Source organism: Hemibagrus wyckioides, linkage group LG10, assembly GCF_019097595.1.
Source record: "Hemibagrus wyckioides isolate EC202008001 linkage group LG10, SWU_Hwy_1.0, whole genome shotgun sequence".
Lineage (NCBI taxonomy): Eukaryota > Metazoa > Chordata > Actinopteri > Siluriformes > Bagridae > Hemibagrus > Hemibagrus wyckioides.
Window position 1 is genome coordinate 5,360,761 of NC_080719.1, and position 24,848 is coordinate 5,385,608.

Genomic DNA, 24,848 nt, shown 5'->3' on the forward strand with positions numbered 1-24,848 from the left:
TCTATATCTTAGAAAAATGAAGAGTCCCTGTGGTTCTTGAAAATGATGCAAGGAAGAAAGAAACTGAAGAAAGATAATGGATGGAAGTGCAATGAAATGTACTACAAGTGATAAACACAATACACACACACACACTTTAAACAGGAAACAGGACACACTGTAAACAGGAAAGAAAGAAAGAAAGAGAAAGAAAGAAAGAAAGAAAGAAAGAAAATTCAACCTACATCAGTGTAAATTTTGGTTCAGCTTCCAGTAAATTCCACACAAGAGGTTCCTAAATAACCTAATAACTATGCAAGAGCAAAACAGACAGACAGACAGACAGACATAGATAGATAGATAGATAGATAGATAGATAGATAGATAGATAGATAGATAGATAGATAGATAGATAGATAGACAGATGGACAGATGGACATATAGATAGATACAGTAAATAGACAGACAGACAGAGAGATAGATAGATAGATAGATAGATAGATAGATAGATAGATAGATAGATAGATAGATAGATAGATAGATAGATAGACAAACAGACGGATGCATGGATGGACAGACAGACAGACAGACAGACAGACAGACAGACAGACAGACAGATAGATAGATAGATAGATAGATAGATAGATAGATAGATAGATAGATAGATAGACAAATGGACGGATGCATGGATGGATAGATAGATAGATAGATAGATAGATAGATAGATAGATAGATAGATAGATAGATAGATAGATAGATAGATAGATAGATAGATAGATAGACCGACGGACGGACGGACATATAGATAGATACAGTAAATAGACAGACAGACAGACAGACAGACAGACAGACAGACAGATAGATAGATAGATAGATAGATAGATAGATAGATAGATAGATAGATAGATAGATAGATAGATAGATAGATCGATCGATCGATCGATCGATCGATAGACGGACGGATGGACATATAGATAGATACAGTAAATAGACGGACGGACGGATGGATGGACAGATAGATAGATTTTATTGATCCCATGAGGGAAATTCTTGTGTTACAGCAGCTTAGGCAGTTACAAGATACAACACATATATACACAAATATAAATATAATATAATATAAATAATATAAAAAAAATAATATAAATATAATATTAAGAAGTAAGTAAGAAGAAAATCTTTACATATAGAATACAATAAGTGAAATTAAAGGCAGCAGTGCAGATAGGAAACACAGTTGTGGATTTAACCATATTTACATCAGTATTTACATTACAGTACAGTACACATGTGCAAACTGGCAGTATTTAATAAATATGAAGAACGTTGTGAGTCTAGAAAATAGTGTTAATAGCTGTAATAGTGCAGTTGTCATCTGTCACACACAGGTGAACTATTGTACAATGTTAGTGCAAACGGTATGAATGACCTCCTGAAATGTTCTCTGTGACCACGGATCTGAACGAGTCTTCTGGAGAATGAGCTCTACTGACTCTGTAGCATATTGTAGAGACGATGAGACTTGAGGATTGTCATGAATAAATGTAGTTTATATGTATTATTATGTAGTGATAATAGGAACTAACTAGTTTTTCCATGATGTTCTTTATGTGAGAAATGAAAAAAAAATGCTGTGGCGTGATACATCCTAATAAAAGGTAGGGTTTCTGTTACCACTCCTATGTGGACCTATATCTCTCTAACAGTACATGCCACCCAAAGTCTTATATGCTTCATACTACAGCACTTACACTTACACTACTACATCTATTACAATTGTAGTATACTGTATATATTCACAAGACACACTTTATCCATTTAGTATTACGTTTAAAGATGTAGAACATCCAAAACAATTTATTATCAGTTACTTTATAGCAGCAATAAACAGTCCACAGAACACAGAAGTTGGAAAGTGTTGCCTCTTGCTTCTACATGCTAAATGCTGACACTGGAGACGTCAACCCTGAGAGGATCCTGAGGCATCCAGAGATGGACCAGCTCCAGTTGGAGTCTGCTTCGTGAAGATTTTGGGTACTCAAAGCGAAGATGCTAACCCCTATTGAGGACAACAACAACCTCCTAATTAATACACACACTAACATTCTACGTATGCTGTATCTGCATCACACAACTCCAACTGACTATATATGACTGTAGATAGGACATTGTTCATAATCACACTCTCTGGTGTTTATAATCATTTATAAGCACACTCTCTGGTGTCACCCAAATGAGGATGAGGTTGCCTTTTGAGTCTGGTTCCTCTCAAGGTTTCTTCCTCTTACCATCTACCAAAATTAATGTATTTACATGTAACAGTGAAAGACTCGAAGACTTCACTCAATAAAGTGATCTCACTATGCCATCTGCTGACTGACTATGATAATAAATCACATATTTGATTACAAGAGATTATTTTAGATGTAGAGTCGATGTAGATCTCAGTGTGTCGGTTCATTTACTGATATATATTCACTGTCTGTATCTGCTTATGAATTCAGGATCGCGTGGCATGAAAGGTGGAGTGTAAAAGTGAACAACAGACACCGGTCCATCACAGGACACTCCCGAGTTGATGATATGATGTATTGCTGTGGTTTCTACATGGATTTAAGGGTTTCCTCCGGGTTCTCCAGTTTCCTCCGAGCTCCTAAAAACATGCCACTGTGCTGCATTACTCCTAGGAGTGAACGTGTGTGTGTTTAAGGCATTGCATTCAGAGTGTATTCCCAGGATTCACAGATCCCAGTATTCCTAAAATAGGCTCTGGATTCCACACAACCCTGAAAATAAATGAATGATGATAATAAAGTATATGATTAATCTGTAAATCTAGGACTATGCTTAATATGTAATTCAACAGAGTACTACAGGACACATTTGTATTGGTGTTTATTTGTTTTGTTCCCCTAGCTTCAGGATACTTCATCTGTATTTTGGCTACGACTCAAACCTCATCCTACTGTACTTACATTACATACACCAATCAGGCATTACATTATGACCACCTGCCTAATATTGTGTTGATCCCCCTTTCGCTTGCCAAAACAGCCCTGACCTGTTTTGGTATGGACTGAAGGTGTGCTGTGGTATCTGGCACCAAGATGTTAACAGCAGATCCTTTAAGTCCTGAAAGTTGCGAGGTAGGGGAATCCATGGAGGGGAATCCCATAGTGCATCCTGGTGCCATGTGTTCCTCAGGTAAGCGACACACACTCACCTGGCCATCCACGTGATGAAGAAAACGTGATTCATCAGACCAGGCCACCTTCTTCCATTGCTATGTGGTCCAGTTCTGATGCTCACGTGCCCATTGTTGCCACTTGGGTGCACAGGGGTCAGCATGGGCACCCTGACAGGTCTGCGGCTATGCAGCCCCATACACAATACACTGTGATGCACTGTGTATTCTGACACCTTTCTATCAGAACCAGCATTAACTTCTTCAGCAATTTGAGCAACAGTACCTCGTCTGTTGGATCGGCTCACACGGGCCAGCCTTCTCTCCTCATGTGCATCAGTGAGCCTTGGCCGCCCATGACCCTGTCACCGGTTCACCACTGTTCCTTCCTTGGACCACTTTTGATAGATACTGACCACTGCAGACCGGGAACACCCCACAAGAGCTGCAGTTTTGGAGATGCTCTGATCCAGTGGTCTAGCCATCACAATTTGGCCCTTCGTCAAACTCACTCAAATCCTTACGCTGGTCCATTTTTCCTGCTTCTAACACATCAACTTTGAGGACAAAATGTTCACTTGCTGCCTAATATATCCCACCCACTAACAGGTGCCATGATGAGGAGATCATCAGTCTTATTCACTTTACCTGTCACTGTATATAATGTTATACCTGATCGGTGTGTATATAGTAACTTAATAAAATCCGTTGTCCTGATGTATCCTTAACTTTTAAATTAATCCCCACTTTATTTATTTATTTATTTATTTATTTATCTATCTATCTATCTATCTATCTATCTATCTATCTATCTATCTCCATCAATGTCAGTCTATCTATCTATCTATCTATCTATCTATCTATCTATCTATCTATCTATCTATCTATCTATCTATCTATCTATCTCCATCAATGTCAGTCTATCTATCTATCTATCTATCTATCTATCTATCTATCTATCTATCTATCTATCTATCTATCTATCAATCAGTTTCTGCAGCGTCATGACGAAGCTTTTATTTTGAAGCACGGAGGCTCACGTCAAACTAGCACTACTCGCTAGTTGCTGAGTGAAACGCTGGCTAGTTTCGTCTCGTGAAACTGATTTCTTCAGAAAATTGCTCATAATGTCGGAGTCTTTGCATCGCTGGTGTGTGGAGCAGTTAAACAGTCAGTTTGGCCTGGAGGCGAGTGATGACATTGTCCAGTGAGTAGCTATTCTGTGCAATGCTAGCTTAGCTGCTTTCACTGGAAAGCGCCGGCTTAGCATTCTAGCCTCTGCTAGCTGTTAGCATCTGTATGTAACCCGGAATATGAGCTGCAGCTGTGCTTTCACTGGGTTCTGGTTATAGCGTGCTAGCTAGTTAGCTAGTGATGATGGTAGCAAAAACAAAAATGTCACGGATATTCTGTAACTAGAAGAATTAATAAAGGGGAGTGTTAGCTGGTTGGATTGTGTTAGTTTGAGTGGAAGTTTCAGTGTCTGTATGTGTTACAGTTTTATGTATAAAAGTTATACCTAATATTCTTTGTAAAGACCAATAAAGTGTCTCTCTGTCTGTCTCTGCTGCTCTATGTCTGTGTTTACCTGTCTGTCTGTCTGTCTGTCTGTCTCTGCTGCTCTATCGCTGTTTTTACCTGTCTGACTGTCTCTGTCTGTCTGTCTGTCTGTCTGTCTCTGCCTGCCTGCCTGTCTGTCTCTGCTGCTCTATCCCTGTGTTCACCTGTCTGCCTGTCTCTCTGTGTGTCTCTCTGTCTGTCTCTGCCTGCCTGTCTGTCTGTCTGTCTCTGCTGCTCTATCCCTGTGTTCACCTGTCTGTCCGTCTCTCTCTCTCTCTCTCTCTCTCTCTCTCTCTCTCTCTCCATCTGTGTCTTTACCTGTCTGTCTTGCTTTCTCTTTCTTTGCATGTCTCTGTGTTTACCTGTCTACCTGTCTGTCTGTCTGTCTCTGCTGCTCTATTTATGTGTTTACTGGTCTGTCTGTCTCTCTCTCTCTCTCTCTCTCTCTGTCTCATTTCCTCTGCATCTCTCTGTGTTTACCTGTCTGTTTACCTGTCTGTCTCTGCTGCTCTATCTCTGTGTTTCTCTCTCTCTCTCTCTCTCTCTTTGTGTGTGTGTGTGTGTGTTTACCTGTCTGCCTCATTTCCTCTGCATCTCCGTGTTTACCTGTCTGTTTACCTGTCTGTCTCTCTCTCTCTGTCTCTCTCTCTGTCTCTCTCTCTGTCTCTCTCTCTCTCTCTCTCTCTCTCTCTCTTTGTGTGTGTGTGTTTACCTGTCTGCCTCATTTCCTCTGCATCTCCGTATTTACCTGTCTGTCTCTGCATACGTCTCTGTGTTTACCTCTCTGTCTCTCTCTCTCTCTGTCTGTCTCTCTCTTCTCTCTCTCTCTCTCTCTCTCTCTCTCTCTCTTTGTGTGTGTGTTTGTGTGTTTACCTGTCTGTCTCTGCATACGCCTCTGTGTTTACCTGTCTGTCTCTCTGTCTCTGTCTCTCTCTCTCTCTCTCGCGCTCTCTCTCTCTCTCTCTCTCTCTCTCTCTCTCTCTCTCTCTCTCTCTCTCTCTCTGCATGCTAGTCTGTCCCCCTGCTCATTATTTCTTGTGTTTCAGGTACATCCTGTCCATCAGTAATGTGGATGAGATTGTGGAGTATGTGGGTGATCTCCTGCAGGGAACTGAAGGGAAGAAGAAGGATTTTCTTGACGAGCTGCTGGTGAGATGGAGACGTTGTCAGAAACAGCAGGACAGAGAGCCAGATCTGATCCTCATGAGAACAGGTGAGTGAGTGAGATGGTCGCTCAACTTCATTTTGTTCTTTAATCAAGCATTTTTTTAAAAAAAACAAACTGCTTCTTCAGAGGGTCCAGACCCAACAAAAGACACTCAGAAGAAAAAACGGAAAGGGCGGAACAAACAGGAGGTGGTGTCCATCAGCCAGGTTGAGCCCGAGCCGGAGGTCGTAAAAACTCCCATTGACCTGATGAAGGTGTGTGTAGTGACTGTAAACCCAGCTGCTCTGTTTAATCCAATATCAGACCTCAGGTTAGGATTGTGTGTGGTTTTTTTTTCCCCCTGTAGGCACAAGAGAACAGCAGCAGCTCTTCCTCCAGTAAGAAGAAGAACAAATTTGTGAATTTATATGCCAAAGAGGGTCAGGATAGACTCGCTGTCCTGCTGCCTGGACGCCATTCCTGTGACTGCTTAGCTCAGAAACACAAACTGATTAACAACTGCCTGACCTGTGGCCGGATCGTATGCGAGCAGGAAGGCTCCGGACCGTGTTTCTTCTGCGGCAGTCTGGTACGTATCGACACACGGCATGTCTTTGTGCTGAGTTTCAGTATCGGGTTTACTGTGGCCACATTTGCATCTATTTTTGGAATATATTAGACGTAAATGATCATGATCTCAGTTGAGAGCTTTACTGGAATGTCTGGGAGGTGATTTTGATGAAGGTTATTTATATGACATTCATTGTCCATCGTGCTATTTTTGTAATATGATATCCAAAGATTCTTTGTTTAGTTTTAAAAGGCTTTCTTTGCTTTAGATGTATGAATTTTGATTCAAAAGAAAAATGGTTTCTTAGTCACATATAGTGGCTTTTGGAATCCAAAATAGACTGGAGAGAGATGGCTGAATGATGGGAGGGATATGTGGATGGATAGATAGATAGATAGATAGATAGATAGATAGATAGATAGATAGATAGATAGATAGATAGATAGATAGAACTTGGTATGGATGGATGGATGACTGAAGGGATATATGGATAGATAGTTGGAGTCCAATGTAAGCTTGAGAGGGATGGATGGATGACTGAAGGGATATGTGGATGGATAGATGAAATTTAAGAAAGAGGGATGGATTGATCGATGGATATATAGATGGTTGGCTGCCTGGTGGGATATGAGGATGACTGGTTGGATAGATTACTGGAGGGATGACTGGAAGGATGACTGGAGAAATAGAAGGATGGATAGATGGAATCCAAAGTAGGTTTAATAGAGATGGATGGATGGATGGTTGGCTGCCTGGTGTTACATAAGGATGACTGGGCGGATGACTGGGCGGATGACTGGGCGGATGACTGGGCGGATGACTGGAGAGACAAAAGGATGGACAGATGGAATCCAAAGTAGACTTGAGAGAAATGGAGATATGGATGGAATAGATGACTGAAGGGATATGTGGATGGATAGCTGAAATTCAAAGCAGATTTAAGAGAGATGGATGGATGGATGGATGGATAGATGGTTGGCTGTCTGGTGTTATATAAAGATGACTAGATGGATGACTGGAGGGATGACTGAAGAACTACATGGATGGATAGATGGAATCCAAAGAAGACTTGAGAGAGGTGAAGGGATGGATGAATGACTGATGGGATGACAGGAGGGATGACTGGAGAGATACAGGGATGGATAGATAGAATCTAAAATAGACATGACCGAGTTGAATAGATGACTGGGAAGGTGACTGGAGGGATGACTCACTGAATGACTGGAGAGATAGATGGAATCTAAAATAGACGTGAGAGATGGATGGATGGATGAATGGTTGAGTTGTGGGATATGTGGATGTATAGATGGAATCCAAAGCAGGCTTGAGAGAGAAGGATGGAGAGATACTCGGGATGTTGTGAGACCTTGAGGAAATGAATTCTGTTAATTCTACATCTAAAGCAGTTGCATGGTTTAAACCTGTAGAGTTAGCATGAATAGAGAGCGCGTAATGCATTATATTAATATCAACCATGACATTAAAGTTAAAAAGATCTCTTCAGTAGCTGTGAAGCGACTCCAGCCTCCATCACTGCCATCTACAGTATAGAACTAAAGAGAGAGAGGTGTGGAAGTCGGACATTTGGAGCTCTGTTTCTGGGTAAAATGCTGCTACAGAGCTTTCTACAGACCATTTAATATTATGTTTTTTTTGTTTCTTTGGGCAGGTTTTTGAGAAAAATGTATAAATGTGTTTATTTCTGAGGTGTACATCTTACTGTATATATTAATGCTTAATACTTTAACTACTTAATACTCCATTATTTACTTCATACTTCACTTATACTGAAGTACATTTTATCTACAATAGTAAACCTCTGTTTTGTTTTGTTTTTTAGTATATTCAGATAATCGATATGAATCAGTTCGTACAGTGAACCAAATTAAAACGTGCTGAAGTGTTTGGTTACACCCCTGATAGATATATGGATGGATGGATGATGGATGGAGGAATTTGAATAGATACATGAGCAGATAAATAAGTAGAAACACAGACATCAACCACATAGACAGCTGAAATGTGAAATATAAGCGATTTACTGCGTGATGAAATAGCAAACAGTGCTCCTTCTAACATGATGCTAAGCTCAGTGAGTTATAATTAACGATGCAGATCTATTCATTGTCGTCCTGCATTCGTTTTTTCTGATTATTTTTTTTGTGTGTATTTATTTTGTTTTCTCAGGTCAGGCTTAGACAGAGTTAGCTCCCTTAGCGGCCAGTAACCTTGAGTCAGCTTTACGCCAACCGACCAACAGGAATCCAATTAGCTACGTTTAGCTAAGCTTACCAATACCACAGTCGATTGTGTTTAATTGAGGAAGCTGAAATCCAATCCAATACAACTGGTTTCCTAATGAAATCAATAGCACAGCTCTGTCAAAAGCTCTCACACACTGCTCTCCAAACTCAATTACTGTTGCACTAGAAATGGACAACATGGTCTATATATATATATATATATATATATATATATATATATATATATATATATATATATATATATATATATATATATATATATATATATATATATATATACACTATATTGCCAAAAGTATTTGCTCACCCATCCAAATAATCAGAATCAGGTGTTCCAATCACTTCCATGGCCACAGGTGTATAAAATCAAGCACCTAGGCATGCAGACTGTTTTTACAAACATTTGTGAAAGAATGGGTCGCTCTCAGGAGCTCAGTGAATTCCAGCGTGGAACTGTGATAGGATGCCACCTGTGCAACAAATCCAGTCGTGAAATTTCCTCGCTCCTAAATATTCCACAGTCAACTGTCAGCTGTATTATAAGAACGTGGAAGTGTTTGGGAACGACAGCAACTCAGCCACGAAGTGGTAGGCCACGTAAACTGACGGAGCGGGGTCAGCGGATGCTGAGGCGCATAGTGCGAAGAGGTCGCCAACTTTCTGCAGAGTCAATCGCTACAGACCTCCAAACTTCATGTGGCCTTCAGATTAGCTCAAGAACAGTGCGCAGAGAGCTTCATGGAATGGGTTTCCATGGCCGAGCAGCTGCATCCAAGCCATACATCACCAAGTGCAATTCAAAGCGTCGGATGCAGTGGTGTAAAGCACGCCTCCACTGGACTCTAGAGCAGTGGAGACACGTTCTCTGGAGTGACGAATCGCGCTTCTCCATCTGGCAATCTGATGGACGAGTCTGGGTTTGGCGGTTGCCAGGAGAACGGTATTTGTCTGACTGGATTGTGCCAAGTGTAAAGTTTGGTGGAGGGGGGATTATGGTGTGGGGTTGTTTTTCAGGAGCTGGGCTTGGCCCCTTAGTTCCAGTGAAAGGAACTCTGAATGCTTCAGCATACCAAGACATTTTGGACAATTCCATGCTCCCAACTTTGTGGGAACAGTTTGGAGCTGGCCCCTTCCTCTTCCAACATGACTGTGCATCAGTGCACAAAGCAAGGTCCATAAAGACATGGATGACAGAGTCTGGTGTGGATGAACTTGACTGGCCTGCACAGAGTCCTGACCTCAACCCGATAGAACACCTTATTAGAGTGGAGACTGAGAGCCAGGCCTTCTCGTCCAACATCAGTGTGTGACCTCACAAATGCGCTTCTGGAAGAATGGTCAAAAATTCCCATAAACACACTCCTAAACCTTGTGGACAGCCTTCCCAGAAGAGTTGAAGCTGTTATAGCTGCAAAGGGTGGACCGACGTCATATTGAACCCTATGGATTAGGAATGGGATGTCACTTAAGTTCATATGTGAGTCAAGGCAGGTGAGCGAATACTTTTGGCAATATAGTGTGTGTGTATATATATGTATGTGTATATATATACATATATATATATATATATATATATATATATATATATATATATATATATATATACATATATATATATATATATATATATATGGATTAGTGGATTAGTGGTTAGCACTGTTGCCTCACAGCAAGAAGGTCCTGGGTTTGGGTTCGAATCCCGGGTTTCTGTTTGGAGTTTGCATGTTCTCCACATGTTTGCTTGCATGGGTTTACTCTGGGTACTCTGGTTTTCTCCCATAGTCCAAAAACATGTACATTAGGTTGATTGGTAATTCTAAATTGCCCATAGGAGTGAGTGTGAGTGTGTGTGGTTGTCTGTCTATATGTGTGGCCCTGTGATGGACTGGTGACCTGTCCAGGGTGTACCCCTACCTTTCACCCAATGGGTGCTGGGATAGGCTCCAGCAGACCCCCGTGACCCTAATTAGGAATAAAGCGGGTGTAGAAAATGGATGGATGGATGATGAAAAGCTTAGGTTTGAAAAAAAAAAAAACATCTTATGGAAAAATAACTCTCGTAGATATTATGGGATATTATTTCCTTCTTATTTTTGTTTTTTAATTACCAGACAGGATTTAATGCTTCTTTTTAATCTGTTAATTTAATCATCGATTAATAGGCGTTAAATAATCATAATAATACTCCATAATAATACTCTACTGTAGTAATTGTTACAAACGCGGATGAAAAGAGCGATGAAATACCCCCCATTGCGGTTATACTAAATATAAACACTCAACCAATCAGTTTAGTGGACATGAAGTGACTGTATAATTTACGGTAATGAGAGTAACGTGACCGCAAATCTATCTGTTAAATACTGATGGTCAGCGAAATCTGGGTCCGAATTTTTTCGCTGAACTCGCACTGATGTTACACAGACCAACGTGTGTCATATTGAAATGCAATAAACGTTATAAGGCATTCATCGTCTGATGCAATTTTTTAAATCAGGTGTGTACTACAGAAGAGCAGGAGATTTTGCAGCGGGACTCGAACAAAAGTCAGAAACTCCGTAAGAAACTCCTGGGAGGTGAGTAACCAAAAAAAAATAAAAATCTTGGAGCGGAGTGATCTCCGATCTCTGATCCAGCAGTTTATTTCCTCTTCCTTTCACATTACCCAGTAAGACTTTGTGTGTCTTTAAACATGCCAGATCACATCGTATCTGAGGGAGATAAAGACTACCTGCCCCACAAGGAGGCCAGGATGAAGGCAGGCTTGGAGAAAGCCATTCAGCACAAAGATAAACTGCTGGAGTTTGATAAGAACAGGTAGACTTCTTTAAACCTAAAGCACACTCTGTTTATCTACCAGCAATGGAGTATTATACACCAGTAGACATTTTGATGGGGAAGGATTTATCAGTAGTTATGAGCTTTCCAATGTTTATGTGCCTTGGTAGAAATGTGATAAAGATGATTGCAATACACACACACACAAAATACACAACAATTTATCAGTATATATTATCAGTTTATCAGGATATTTTTTATTAAATTAATTAATAAATTAATATTTTAATTACTTTTTATTTAAGTATATGTATTTTATATAATTATACACAATATACAACTTGCTGTGAATTGAAACCCCGGCCTTCTCCTCCTTAGACTCTAACATAAATAACTAAATCAGTTAAGAAGAAGAAATAAATAAGAAATAATAAAGATATAAAGTGCACTGTGTGGAGTTGTCAATGGAGTGCAGTCTTTATGCTTTGAAATATTATTCATTACTTCATTCTTTTTAAAGCATCTTTACCTGGTTTAGTTGTTGAAAACTGTATTACTTTTATTCACTCGATCAGCATGATTTCCACTTATATATTGGTCTATGATTAGATCACTTAGTGTTTGTCCATTAACTAGATCCTTTCACGAGTTTTTTTTTTTTTTTTTTGCTGATGTTTGCAAAGTTTCTTCCGTTTTGCTTAACGTCAACTACATCACGTGCTTTTTCAGCATTCGCCGAACTCAGGTGTTGGACGACGAGTCTGATTATTTTGCCTCCGACTCCAACCAGTGGCTGTCCCCAGTGGAGCGTGCGACACTTCGCAAACGGGAGGAGGAGCTTCAGGAGCTTCGCCACGCCTCCCGCAAAGACCGTAAGATCACACTTGACTTCGCCGGCAGACGCGTTCTGGAGGAAGGAGAAAACCTGACTCAGTATTACAACAAGTAAGAACCTTGTGCTTTCTGTAAGCGTGATAAAAGATAAGAGCTGCAAAGTGAAGTTCCAAGATCTGTATCTAGGATCTGTTACAGGATGTGTTAAAAAATCGCACAGAAACGCAGCAATTTTCTGTTACTACGCACAATGATCAGGCATAACATTATGACCACCTGCCTAATATTGTGTTGGTCCCTCTGTTGCTGCCAAAACAGCCCTGACCCATCATGCACTGTGTATTCTGACACCTTTCTATCAGAACCAGCATTAACTTTTTTAGCAATTCTTCACTAATAAATAAGTTGTAAAATAATGGCTTAAAGGACTGAACGATACACTGATCAGACATAACATTATGACCACCTGCCTAATCTTGTGTTGGTTCCAGTCCTGACCCGTCCTGCACTGTGTATTCTGACACCTTTCTATCAGAACCAGCATTAACTTCTTCAGCAACAGTAGTTCGTCTGTTGGATCGGATCACACAGTCCAGTCTTCGTTCCCCACGTGCATCACAGAGCCTTGGCTGCCCATGACCCTGTCGTCGGTTCATCACTGTTCCTTTTTAGATACTGACCACTGCAGACCAGGAACACCCCACAGTTTTGGAGTTTTGGAGATGCTCTGATCCAGTGGTCTAGCCATCACACTTTGGTCCTTGTCAGGCTCGCTCAAATCCTTACGCTCGTCCATTTTTCCTGCTTCTAACACATCAACTTTGAGGACAAAATGTTCACTTCACCTGTCACCGGTCATAATGTTATGCCTGATCGGTGTATCAAATTATTTGTATGTTGATGCTAGCTAAAACGACGTAGAGAACATTTAAATCAGTGGATGATGTATAGTGTTTTTTATTTTTGAATGCACTATATACCTTTCGCCATCACACGCTTAAAATGTGCTTATGCATAAAGATCACGATGTACCTCGTAAAATGCAAGTGTGCCTTGTAAAACGTTTCCATATTATCCATAATAAGATGTGCCTTGTAAAAAAAAAAAAAAAAAAAAAAAAAAAAAAAAAAAAAAACCTGGTGTGTTTTTTATTATTATTATTATCCATTTTAATGTGCACCTTGTAAAAGGTTTACGAGTCAGAAATGTTTATGGTATCCTGATTAACCGAGAGGAAAGAAAGCTGAAAGAAGCACGGTAGAGGAGGAATCCGTTGCTCACGCGTCTGATGAACTGAGGTTTATGCATGGCCGCTTTAGGTACGACGAGACCGTCAAGGCCATCAATACCGGGACTCTCATCCAAACCCCGAAGAGCTCGGCTCCAGCTGGCCGTCAATACCTCAGGGAGCTCGTCAACCCGAATATTCAGCAGGCTGCACCTCAGGTGAGTGACGCTAGCATCCTGAATCTAAGGCATGTTTTACTGGAAACTGACCCTACCAATGAGCATAACATAAATATAAACAACCTTGTGCATTTTTGTGTGTTTGTGTGGTGCAGTGGGTGGATGTACCTGGTGGCGATACCTCCCGCAGGTCGATGTCAACACACACTGAGCAGAAAGCAGAGCGCTCCAGGTTAAGGATTCAGGATCGTGAGCTGCAGGAAATGGCGGACGGAGGCTGGTGTCTCAGCATGCACCAGCCCTGGGCCTCACTTCTAGTCTGTGGAATTAAGAGGTACTCGACCAGTAAGACCGCTTGAATCCAATTGCTCTGAAGGTGTCCATTAGTTTTGTGTAGCAGCACAGCAGGAGTGGTGTATACAGGTGAATATGCCAGGAGTGTTAAGTATTTAAGTTACCTATTCCATGGCTGTGAAATAGAGCTCCAGAAATACACCGATCAGGCATAACATTATGAACACTGAGAGGTGACGTGAATAAGACATTATCTCCTCATCATGGCACCTGTTAGTGGGTGGGATATATTAGGCAGCAAGTGAACATTTTGTCCTCAAAGTTGATGTTAGAAGCAGGAAAAATGGACAAGCGTAAGGATTTGAGCGAGTTTGACAAGGACCAAATTGTGATGGCTAGACCACTGGATCAGAGCATCTCCAAAACTGCAGCTCTTGTGGGGTGACCCTGGTCTGCAGTGGTCAGTATCTATCAAAGTCTTCACAACTTACTGGATTTATAAGATCTGCTGCTAACATCTTGGTGCCAGATACCACAGCACACCTTCACAGATCTAGTGGAGTCTATGCCTCAGGGGGAAAGCGAAAGGGGGGGACCAACACAATATTAGGCAGGTGGTCATAATGTTATGCCTGATCAGTGTAGATCTTCCTTCAATTTATTTCTCATCAGTTGCTTAAAGAATAATGTTGCTGTCTTTACACGCTACATGTTTAGATTTGATTCCTTGTGATCTGTTTTGGATAAAAGCAGAAAAAGTGTCCTTTCTCTATGATTCACAGTATAAATAAACACACACACACACTAGCTGTGTTTTTATTTTGGGATCCCTCTAAATCCAGCTCACTGGCTTTCCATTCAACCTTTATATTTTCTTTTTTCATCACTCAAGTAGAAAAGCAACTCTTTCTTGGTAAACTGCTTTTTTGACATGAAGAGGAAAATAGCTTTTTTGTATTCTCTGCCTCTAGCACAGGGGAGGTCAAACATCCAGCAGGACTGAGGTTAGAATTTGGCTCACCGAATTAATTTAAGCACCTCTTTTCTAAATTAAAATATTTTCTAATAGAATTAAAAAAATACAGGTATTAGTCTCAGTTATTCCACTAGAGGGCAAAACAGAGCAATAAACTCGCAGCCGTTAACTCAGCTACTGATGAAATGTGCTAATGTTGTAATTCTTCATTAGCAAGCTTGAAGAGCTTTAGCATTAGATGTCTCTTTCTAAATGAACTCATTTAGACGTTTCACAGCAACATTATGGTTTTTGTTTGTTTAATTATTCCAATTAAGTTTGCTTTTCAGTTCCAGGTTGTAGCACTCCGTGATGTTTCAGTCATTATTTGAATTATTTCTAATGAATTATTTGTCTGTTTTGGATCTGATATATATTAGTAGGTTCGGTCTAATTTCAGATAATGTTTTATATTAAAAACGTGCAAGTGATTTGAAATAGCTCATGTCTTCTGCTCATACAGCAGTGAACATCAAGGTAGCATTCTAATTTTATTTTTCACGTACACATAAATACACGGTATGACATGTATGGGAATGCTTTTCCGCTGTGGGTGTCATTAAAAGAAATAGAATCAATAGGAATTAAATGAGAATCATCTTCTTCTTTGGGCTTTTCCCTTCAGGGAAAAAACATCCTCAACACTTGCACCCACTAGCTTCATATCCTCATTTATTCCATCCATATACCTCCTCTTTGGCCTTCCTCTTTGCCTCCTATCTGGCAGCTCCATGTCCAACATTCTCCTACCAATATACTCACTCTCCCTCCTCTGAACATGTCCAAACCATCTTAATCTGACCTCCGTAACCTCGTCCCCCAAACGTCCGACATGAGCCGTCCCTCTGATGTACTCGTTCCTAATCCTGTCCAACCGTGTCACTCCCAAAGAGAACCTCAACAGCTCTGCTACCTCCAGCTCTGACTCGTGTCTCTTCCTCAGTGACACTGCCTCTAAACCATACAACATGGCCACTGTCTTGTATACTAAGAGAATAGGATTTCAATAAAAGTGTACTGAAAATAGATTTAACTACACAGGTGGGAATATGTGGAAAAATGTTTGTTTATCTAAATTCAGATGCACTGGGGAATAAAGTGCAGATGTGTGAAATTGTAATGTGAAACAGGTGTCCAGATGGATAGGTTTGGATATTCGGCACTCAAACTCAGCGTGAATCACGGAGTAGAGGAGCTTAAATTTTTATCTCATTTTATACATCTGAGCAATTTAAGGGTTAAGGGCCTTGCTCAAGGGCCCAGCAGTGGCAGCTTGGTGGATCTGGGATTCAACCTTCTGATCAGTAATAAAATGAGTAGTCCACTAAGCTACTACATCCCCAGAGTGATACCTGGTGGCGTGTTTTCGTGTTGCTGTGCAGAATGGAGGGCCGGACGTGGTACACCTCACACAGAGGGCGTCTGTGGATCGCCGCTGCAGCCAAGCGGCCCACGCCTCAGGAGATCGCAGAGGTGGAGGCCATGTATCGGCAGATCTATAAACGAGGTGTGTTTATACCTGACACTGATCAGATTTTGCAAATGTGTCACATAACGAGATTTAGCGCAGTGCAGGATGATGAACTCCCCAGTAAAACTGCACAATACACAGACAGGCGTATAAATCAGAACCCTGAGTCAGGTTTTCTACAGTCAGACCTTTTGAATTTTTCTCGTGATGAACTGAACATGTTGTCTTCCGCTTTGTTTCAATTCCCCAGATCTGAACTTCCCTGAAGACTATCCTACAGGCTGCCTGCTCGGCTGCGTCAACATGACAGACTGCCTCTCCCAGGAGCAGTTCAGGGAGCAGGTTTGTGTGTGTGTGTGTGTGTGTGTGTGTGTGTGTGTGTGTGTGTGTGTGTGTGTGTGTGTGTGTGTGTGTGCGTGTGTGTGTGTGTGTGCGTGTGTGTGTGTGCGTGTGTGTGTGTGTGTGTGTGTGTGTGCGTGCGCGCGTACGTGCTTCTCTCTCTTCCTCTCTTGATCTATATATAGTGAGTAGTATTTTATATCTCTATTCCACTATCTGTCTATCTAGCTCTTGCTCTCCCAATAGATGTCTATTTATTGCTCTACCGCTGTTTATCTATCTATCTATCTATCTATCTATCTATCTATCTATCTATCTATCTATCTATCTATCTATCTATCTATCTATCTATCTATCTATCTATCTATCTCTTTGTTGTTTCACTATCTCTTTCTGTTACACTGCACTGTCATTTCTATCTGTCTGTCTACCACACTCCGTTATCTCTCTGTCTCTCTCTAACTCTATTACTCTCTTGTATCTATTTCTCCCTTGCTACCGCTCACTCGCTATCACTAGGAATCTATCTTGCTACCACTCTATCTCTCTCTCTCTCTTTCTGTCTGTCTATCTATAGCTCTTCTGCTATATCTGTACCTGTCTTTCTTTCTGTCTGTTGCTCTCCCGCTATCTTTGTGTGTATCCACTACTTTCTTGTTACTGCTCGTTCACTCTATCTCTCCATCAGTCTGTGTTGCTATGGCTGTCTCTTATCCCAAATTCGAAAATGTTTGTCCGTCTATCTCACTATCGCTCCCTCTATTTCCGTCTCTGCCTAGCTCTCTCTGATTATCTCTCTCTCCATCCATCACACTGACTCTCTCTCTCTCTCTCTCTCTCTCACTCTCTGTGTATCTATCCATCATAAATGTGTCTCTTGAAAGGTCAATGCTTTAAACCTGACTAGTAAAAGTGCTTGTATGAAGCAGCACTCAAGCACACATGCGTTCCTTCCTTCAGCTGCGCCTGAGCAATCCCTACTGTCTTCTCATGTAGCCTGCAGCGGACTTCCTGCCTCATTTCCTGCTCTCCCTCTGTGAAATGGAGGTGTAATTGCTGCTGCGGTGCCTGTGCTTGGCATCGGAATCAGCCATCTCTGTCTCTATCTGTTTTCCTCCGTCCATCTCTCTTTATCTTCCTCCTCCCTCGGTCTAAATACGCTGACTCGGGCCGGGTCGCTCGCCCTTTTACTGGCTGACTGAAAATGATATTGATTTCTGGCATGCTCCAAACGTTATGCTCGTTTTTTGCGTTCCTTCAGGGTTTTACTGTTGTCACTTGGAGCTCTTTAGGATTATTTCCCAGTCTAGCCAGCAGAGGGCACAATGCACCGTCTCCTCGTCCGTCTCAAACACACCTCGTCTGCCATTTTGACTGCAGTCGCACTGAAGCAGCCCATCTATACATTTCACCACAAATCCCTTTATATTCAGCGTCTCTACCTTTTCTTGAAGGTTTTTTTTTTTAAGCTGAGGGTCCTCCTCTTTATTGTGTCTGTGCTAGAAGGGGGAATTTAGAGGAGATTGTCACAGAGCAGCATAGCAACCCAGCCTTGTCCTTGATTAATTATAAATCAATGAAGTCCAGTGCAGATCTGAGGCCTCTAATGTTTTCCCTTTCATCTGTAGTAAATGTCTCGGCTTTTTACTTTCTTTTTTTTTTTTTTTTGGTCTACGGAAACCTCTGCAAGTTCACGACCAGAGCGAAACACAGACAGCGTCTGACATTAAGGTTTGTGTAGCCAATTTGATGCTACATCTGCTCTTGGTCAGAAAGGTGCATGCTTGTGTTATAATGCCAGATGGATTCTCCTGTCAGTCTGCAAATAGCAAATGGCAAATTCATCTGTATTTGATTTGAAAGGGAATTTCTCTTCTCTTTCCCATGGATGAAATCGTGAGTGATCAATCGGAGCTGTCTTTTGTTTCGTTCTGAATGCTCGCCTCTATTTATGCGCGCACCGAGCCCATCTCCGTGTCCAAGCGAGCACAAGAACGGCCCTTTTGTCTGTCTGTCTGTTTGTTTTATCCGGGAGCCGAGATCGGCAGCGCAAACATCTGTGTGTGCCACTGCCAGTGTTCCCACAACCTCTTAGTCACATTAGCTTTAATGAGATATTGACATAGACACTGTTGTCTAAATTATGTACACTCATTTTCTGCTGATGTATAAATAGCGCTGATGAAACGTAATTGCTCCCTTTTTCTATCGCTCCGAGGGTGATTATGCGATGACAGCAACGGAGGAGCTTCTTGGATTTATTTTTTCTGGCAACACTTGTTCTATCAGGTCTTCTTAGGCAGAGGAGAGAGGGAGGAGGGAGGGAGATAAAAATGCCTCCCTGAACTGCTTTTCATCCCGTGGGTCTGCTGTCTGGCTCTGGTAATAACAGTGGAATCTGAGCTGGAATGCTCTTTGCTTGTGTTTGCCTTGTTTGTTCAGTGCTTGGTTTTTGTTTTTCTTTTTTTTTCCCCCCTTTTTTCCCCTCCTCTCCGTTCCTGGGCTTTTCTCCACTGATCCTTTAGAGAGTCATAAAAGCCGGCGTGGAGGTACGGGCTGCCGTGCACGCCTTTTCATCCGTAGCTAGAGCACAAGCAGCTCAGAGGCCGGCCTTAAATCCAGTCTGAAAGGAGGCTGATGGAGGGAGAGGGAGAGGGAGGGTAAGGTGTGGGGGGTGGAACCAGAGGAACAGGGCATAAATAAAGGCTCCAATAAAGCCTCTGCGAGGAGCATGGATCCCTCCATCCTGTCTCCCCCCTCCCCGAATGAGAATGAGAGGCTCGTTTCCCCACCCACTCAAAGAAGAAAAGCTCGGCTGAGCTGGGAACAGCAGTGCACTGCCCCTCAGGGAGGGAGGAGGGGAGCTGGGGGTGGGTTTTTTTGGGAGATGGCTTAAACACACACACACACACAGCATATCCCATCTGTTTAGAGGTACTTTAACAGTCGTGCTGCGTTTATTACCGTGCACTAAGATATTGATCCACTCCACCATGCCATGGATTAGTGTGGAAACCCTCCATCCTCTGTCCTTGTTGCCTCATCTTTCCTTTCCTTTCCTTTAAGGAATAATAAAATCAGACAACACAGGTTGTTGGCTTACACACTTCACATGTACCTCGAAAAGCAAACACAGACAGTTTTCAATCTTCTAATAGGTCATGAAATGTAAATGTCACACTCATGGCCATGATTTGAATCCATTACACTATTAAACACTGGCAACAATTTTTTTTAGTAGAGAAGATATTGTTTTTTGTCCAACACCTCCAGCACAAAGCAAACAAGCTGCCTGTCTGCCAAACCACAGATAATCCAGTCGTCCACTCGCAACCATATAACCCCCCTCTCCACCACCACCCCCTTCTCTCTCCTTTTCAAACGGGGACACGCCATTCATCCCCACGTTTCTCGCCTGCCTGTTCAGCTGCAGCTGATTGTATTGATCCCAACCTAGAATGGAGCCTTCATATCTTTGTCAGTCCGGAGTCGTTCAGCAGCCTGCCGTGTCAGGGTGATTACAGGCGCATCCATTCTTCTGTCACCACGGCTCTTTCTTAGCCAGCCAGATATGAGCACTGGTGGTGGTGGTGGTGGTGGTGGGGGGGGGTGTCATTTCCCCATGACTGTAGCTGAGTGCTGCATCGATCTGCATCGACTAATCAGGGACAACGTCTTGTTGACATCGCCAGCGTTTGAGCACGTATGCTTTCGGAAATCCATCTACGAATCGTGAGCACAGGGACTGGTGTTAATCCTTAGAACCTTAGCTTGTTTAGAGCTGTTTACATTGAGTTGATATTTCTGTCTAACAAATATAATAGTCAGTGTAATTAACTTAATAAATATGCTTAAGAAAAATATCAACATCCACGGTGGCATTTACGACGTGCTACACGTGCGATAAATTTCCTTCCTCCGGCTTTGAGGATTAAAGACCATATCGTCGAGGCATCTCTTATTAATTATCCCCTCGGTTCCACCTCGTTTTTGGCAGCACTCCTGTCCGTGCGCTTTATGTTCAGCTTTCTGCAGGCTGGACCAGTCGGGATCCTCTCGGCCTCCAACAGGCCCAGTGGCGAGATTAGCGGAGGGTGGTTGGCCTTGTTAGTGCGGGTTAAAGGGCCAGCTGATGTCTGTGTTTCCTTGTGTGGTAATGTGATATTTATACGCTGCAAAGATTCCCTCCAGAGGGAGATGCACACTGAGTTGCCACGCTGGAGCCCTGCCAAGCTGAGACAGCCCTATTTCCTCCATCACCCCCTACCCCCACCACCCCGAACCATCTTCTTATACTCTCTGCCTCTGTATGCGAGGCATGAAACAGATTGCCCTCCCCCAACTCACTCACTCTCTCACTCACCACACACATACACACACATGCATGCATACATATACACAGTACTGCTTTCCCTGCTGGGCGTTTTGCCATAGTGGAGAGGTCAGACAGCATGTGATTCTGCAGCACTGCGTACAATACAACCAGCAGGGTCCTGACTCACTCAGAGTGACAAGCCGAACCAGCTACACGTCACCAGAGGCCTGAAAAAGAAATAAGGCCATTTTCCAGGCAGTGTGACTACAAGTGGAGGATGAAAAATGGATGGTGGGATAAGCATACACATCAATATCACTGCTTTCTCTTTATCAGCAGTTCAATTATTTGGTTGGGGAACGTTCCAGAATAACTGTTAATATTATGTTTCATCTAAAAACGTTTGAAATGCCGTTTTGTTTTGAATTTCACTTGGAATGATTTTATTAATGGGAAAACGTGGCAATAGTGTAATGTCATCTGTTTTTACATAAATATGGAGAATGAAACACTTGGCTGAAAAAATAATCAATGGGGTGATGTGATGCAGCCCAGTATGAAGCACAGCTACTGTTTCCACCATGTGGAGTTTTATTCCTTTAACGCTTTAACAAAATTACAATTTCTCATTTCTTAATAAACATCACTCCGAAAATATTAGACATTTATTGTTTATTTAAATGTTGTGGGACGTATTAGATCCTGTTTAAGCTTCAGATAGAAACAGATGTTTCCTCATCAGCTTTTTTTTTTTGGTCATGTTAGGAAAAAGTCCTTTGGGTGTGTCCCACATCACAGACAATGCTACATCAATACTCCGTAGTATCATTAGCCTGAGTAATGTAGTGTTTTCACACCGAAGATTCCCACAAGAAGTAGCACACTCCAACAATAATGCATTTATTCAACTGAAAAGAAAGTGTGGAGCGTCGGACACTTCATGCACTTAACACTCGCAGCTTTGCTTATGTAGAGGAAGAGGGGCGGGGCTACCAGTCGTTGACACTGGAAGGCGGACGAAGTTTAGATGGACAGGTGTCTTATAAATTACGCACATTGTATGATTTATATTTCAACGTATTCTTCTAAAGCTAGCATTACACGAGTTTGGTGTATTTTGCCATCAACCCAGCTGAGGGGTCAGGGAGCAGGGGTGCAGCACCCCTAAAGCAGGGAGGGTTAAGGGCCTTCCTCAGTTGCCTAACAGTGGAGCTTGGTGGTACTGGGGCGTGAACCCCAATCCTTCAATCAACAACCCAGAGCCTGAACCATGTGAACCACAACTGCCCCAACGTTAGTAATAATCACTGGTTAGTGTTCCATTTGAGATGATTCTACCCTTCTTAAAGACATGCACTAAAGTGCATATAGAGTGAGGTATGTTATTTGGGACACCTTTTTCATAAAGGGTGGAGGCAAACTTACATATAACTGAAACTGGAGACTCATTCCATAAACGGTAAAAATAATGAATAAATAAACCATGTCTCCTTATAGAAAGAAGGATTATACTTTTTTCCCTTTTGTTAAATCCACAGCACTTTTTCATTCCATTCACTATTTGACTTGGACTTTGTGGAGTGTTTGCCGGACAAGTCCCTGTGAAAAAGCTCTTACCACAGAAGCGATAACATTATTTTTTTTATCGCACATTAACATTAACCTGCGCTGTGAATTACAGCCTGCACTACTGTCAGAGCTGCTGTTCTAGAAAACGAATCAAACAATCAGAAGTATAAATCTCTTTATCAGAGTGCACAGTCTTACGACCCGGCTTTAAATCACATCGGGCATGTATCGCTGCCTCTCGTGCTCTTTTCAGCTCTTTTAACCGTGGCAGTGCCGAGGGAATAAATCAGCAATTCGTATTAACGCTGGACGGGAATCATACGACGATCTCATGCTTCCGTGAGACGTGTACCTGTTTGCATACTTGAACGATAACGTCTTAGTTTGTAAACTAGCGAAAAGTGGATTATATGTAACATAACAGATATTTTTCATTAAAGCAGCTCATTCAGGATGCTTGCTGTAAAAGATTTAGCCCAAGTCTAATCAAACAACCGTAGGCAGAAACGCTCGTGTATTGTATAACATGCTGTGAGCGTTAAAGTAAACTCAGTCAATTAATAGAGGAGCAAAGCTGCAGAGTGCATCTGCACTTTTATTGGTCACTTACTGTCGCTTTAATAATATTGCCAATGCCTTCCTGTTAATGGTGAATGGAGAACTGTAAATGTTTTATTGAGGTCTTCGAAAGCCATGAATATTTACTTCGCACTTACCATGGATACATTTTGCACCTTTAATGGAACACTCCAGTGTTTTTTCCCTTTCTTTTTACAACCTTTCTTTAGTGTAAGATGCATTTGCCAGTACTGTGAAAACAATGCAAAAGCCAGAGAGAATGTCATACAATGCTGTTCTTATGAAGATTTGTCCTACTACACATTATATATCCAGGACGGAGAAAGGTTTCTGGGGTCTGTGTGCCATGGATTCTTCTCACTGAAAAGGGGATCCCAGCTCTTAAGGGAGTGGTGCAACAGAAATGTGTCATCTGTAGATCGTGAGATCGATGCCTGAGCATCCCGGAGTCCAGAGAGCAAAACTGGCTCTTGGAGGGATGGCAGTATAATCTGATCTGTCTTGTTAAACACAGTGAACCAAAAAGAAACTGATGGTTGTCTTCGAGTGTTTTGGTGGAAACACGTTTAGCCTTCAGCCCCAACAGCTGGTAGCGGTGATGTGATCAGGGAGAGATGGTTCTCGGTGGGATTTGGGGAACAGGTGAGCAAATAAGGGAGAATAATGGAGGAAAAAATGGTTGTATTATAGTAATACAGCGGTGGTGAGCTTAGTGCACATCTTAGACTGAAGAATTCATGAGAGCGTGCGACAAAAGTATGTTGTATATGCAGTGGAACCTCGGCATACGAATGCCCTACCTTAATCGTTTTCCTCTACCTTAATAGTTTAATAGTGAAATTTGCATCAACATACGAAGCATTTACGGCATACGAGCGAACCGAACGCTGACTTAAGTTGTGCGTACATCTGGGAGCCGTTCAAAACTTGTTTGTGAACGTGGAAAGGCTAGGTGATTTTCCACACGTTTTTTTGTTGACAGATTGGTGGTGTGGGCGGTCTGTTCTATTTTTAGCCCAAGTTTGGTGGCATGACTTCCTGTGAGGAGCCTTGACATGGAATGCTTGGCTTGGGTCAGTTCTTAGTAAGCAGCCATACAGTTTACATACGCTTCATATTGGGAATATTGGTGATATTTTTGGGTGGCTGGAACGGATTTATCTACATTTACTTTCTTATGGAAAAAATTCGTTTTGCAATGCAAATTTTCATGATACAAAGAACTCCCTTCCAGAATGAATTCAATTCATATGCTGTCTAAATGCTTTTTGACTATTTTACATTCTTTTAACTGCAGGGAAAAAAATTTGGGAATTTGCATATCATTCTCTTATTTTTTTTTTTTATGAGTTCCAATGGGGAGTCGCTTAGTGACACGCTGGCTTAGTTGTTAGCACGTTTGCCTCATACCTTCTAGGTTTGAGGTTTGATTTCTGCCCCTGCCCTACATGAGTGCTGTTTTGTAGGTATTCCTGTTTCCTCCCCCCAGTCTAAAAACCTGTGTGTTAGGCTGATTGGTGTCTGTAATGCATGCGTGTGATT

At 41.8% G+C, this 24,848-nt stretch overlaps 1 protein-coding gene across 2 annotated transcripts in view; it reads left to right on the forward strand.

The window, feature by feature from the left end:
• The first annotated feature begins 4,184 nt into the window (after nucleotides 1-4,184).
• trip4 (thyroid hormone receptor interactor 4) overlaps nucleotides 4,185-24,848 on the forward strand; it is a 66,007-nt gene continuing 45,343 nt past the window's right edge. The window contains exons 1-11 of one of the 2 annotated variants that reach the window (XM_058401249.1): nucleotides 4,185-4,370; nucleotides 5,770-5,936; nucleotides 6,018-6,145; nucleotides 6,238-6,459; nucleotides 11,203-11,281; nucleotides 11,405-11,522; nucleotides 12,213-12,428; nucleotides 13,637-13,763; nucleotides 13,880-14,058; nucleotides 16,416-16,540; nucleotides 16,755-16,846. In XM_058401249.1, the coding sequence (XP_058257232.1) occupies nucleotides 4,291-4,370; nucleotides 5,770-5,936; nucleotides 6,018-6,145; nucleotides 6,238-6,459; nucleotides 11,203-11,281; nucleotides 11,405-11,522; nucleotides 12,213-12,428; nucleotides 13,637-13,763; nucleotides 13,880-14,058; nucleotides 16,416-16,540; nucleotides 16,755-16,846 (1,533 nt within the window). In that variant the 5' untranslated portion in view covers nucleotides 4,185-4,290. The remainder of the gene's footprint in view (nucleotides 4,371-5,769; nucleotides 5,937-6,017; nucleotides 6,146-6,237; nucleotides 6,460-11,202; nucleotides 11,282-11,404; nucleotides 11,523-12,212; nucleotides 12,429-13,636; nucleotides 13,764-13,879; nucleotides 14,059-16,415; nucleotides 16,541-16,754; nucleotides 16,847-24,848) is intronic. The other variant, XM_058401250.1, reaches the window with a different exon arrangement.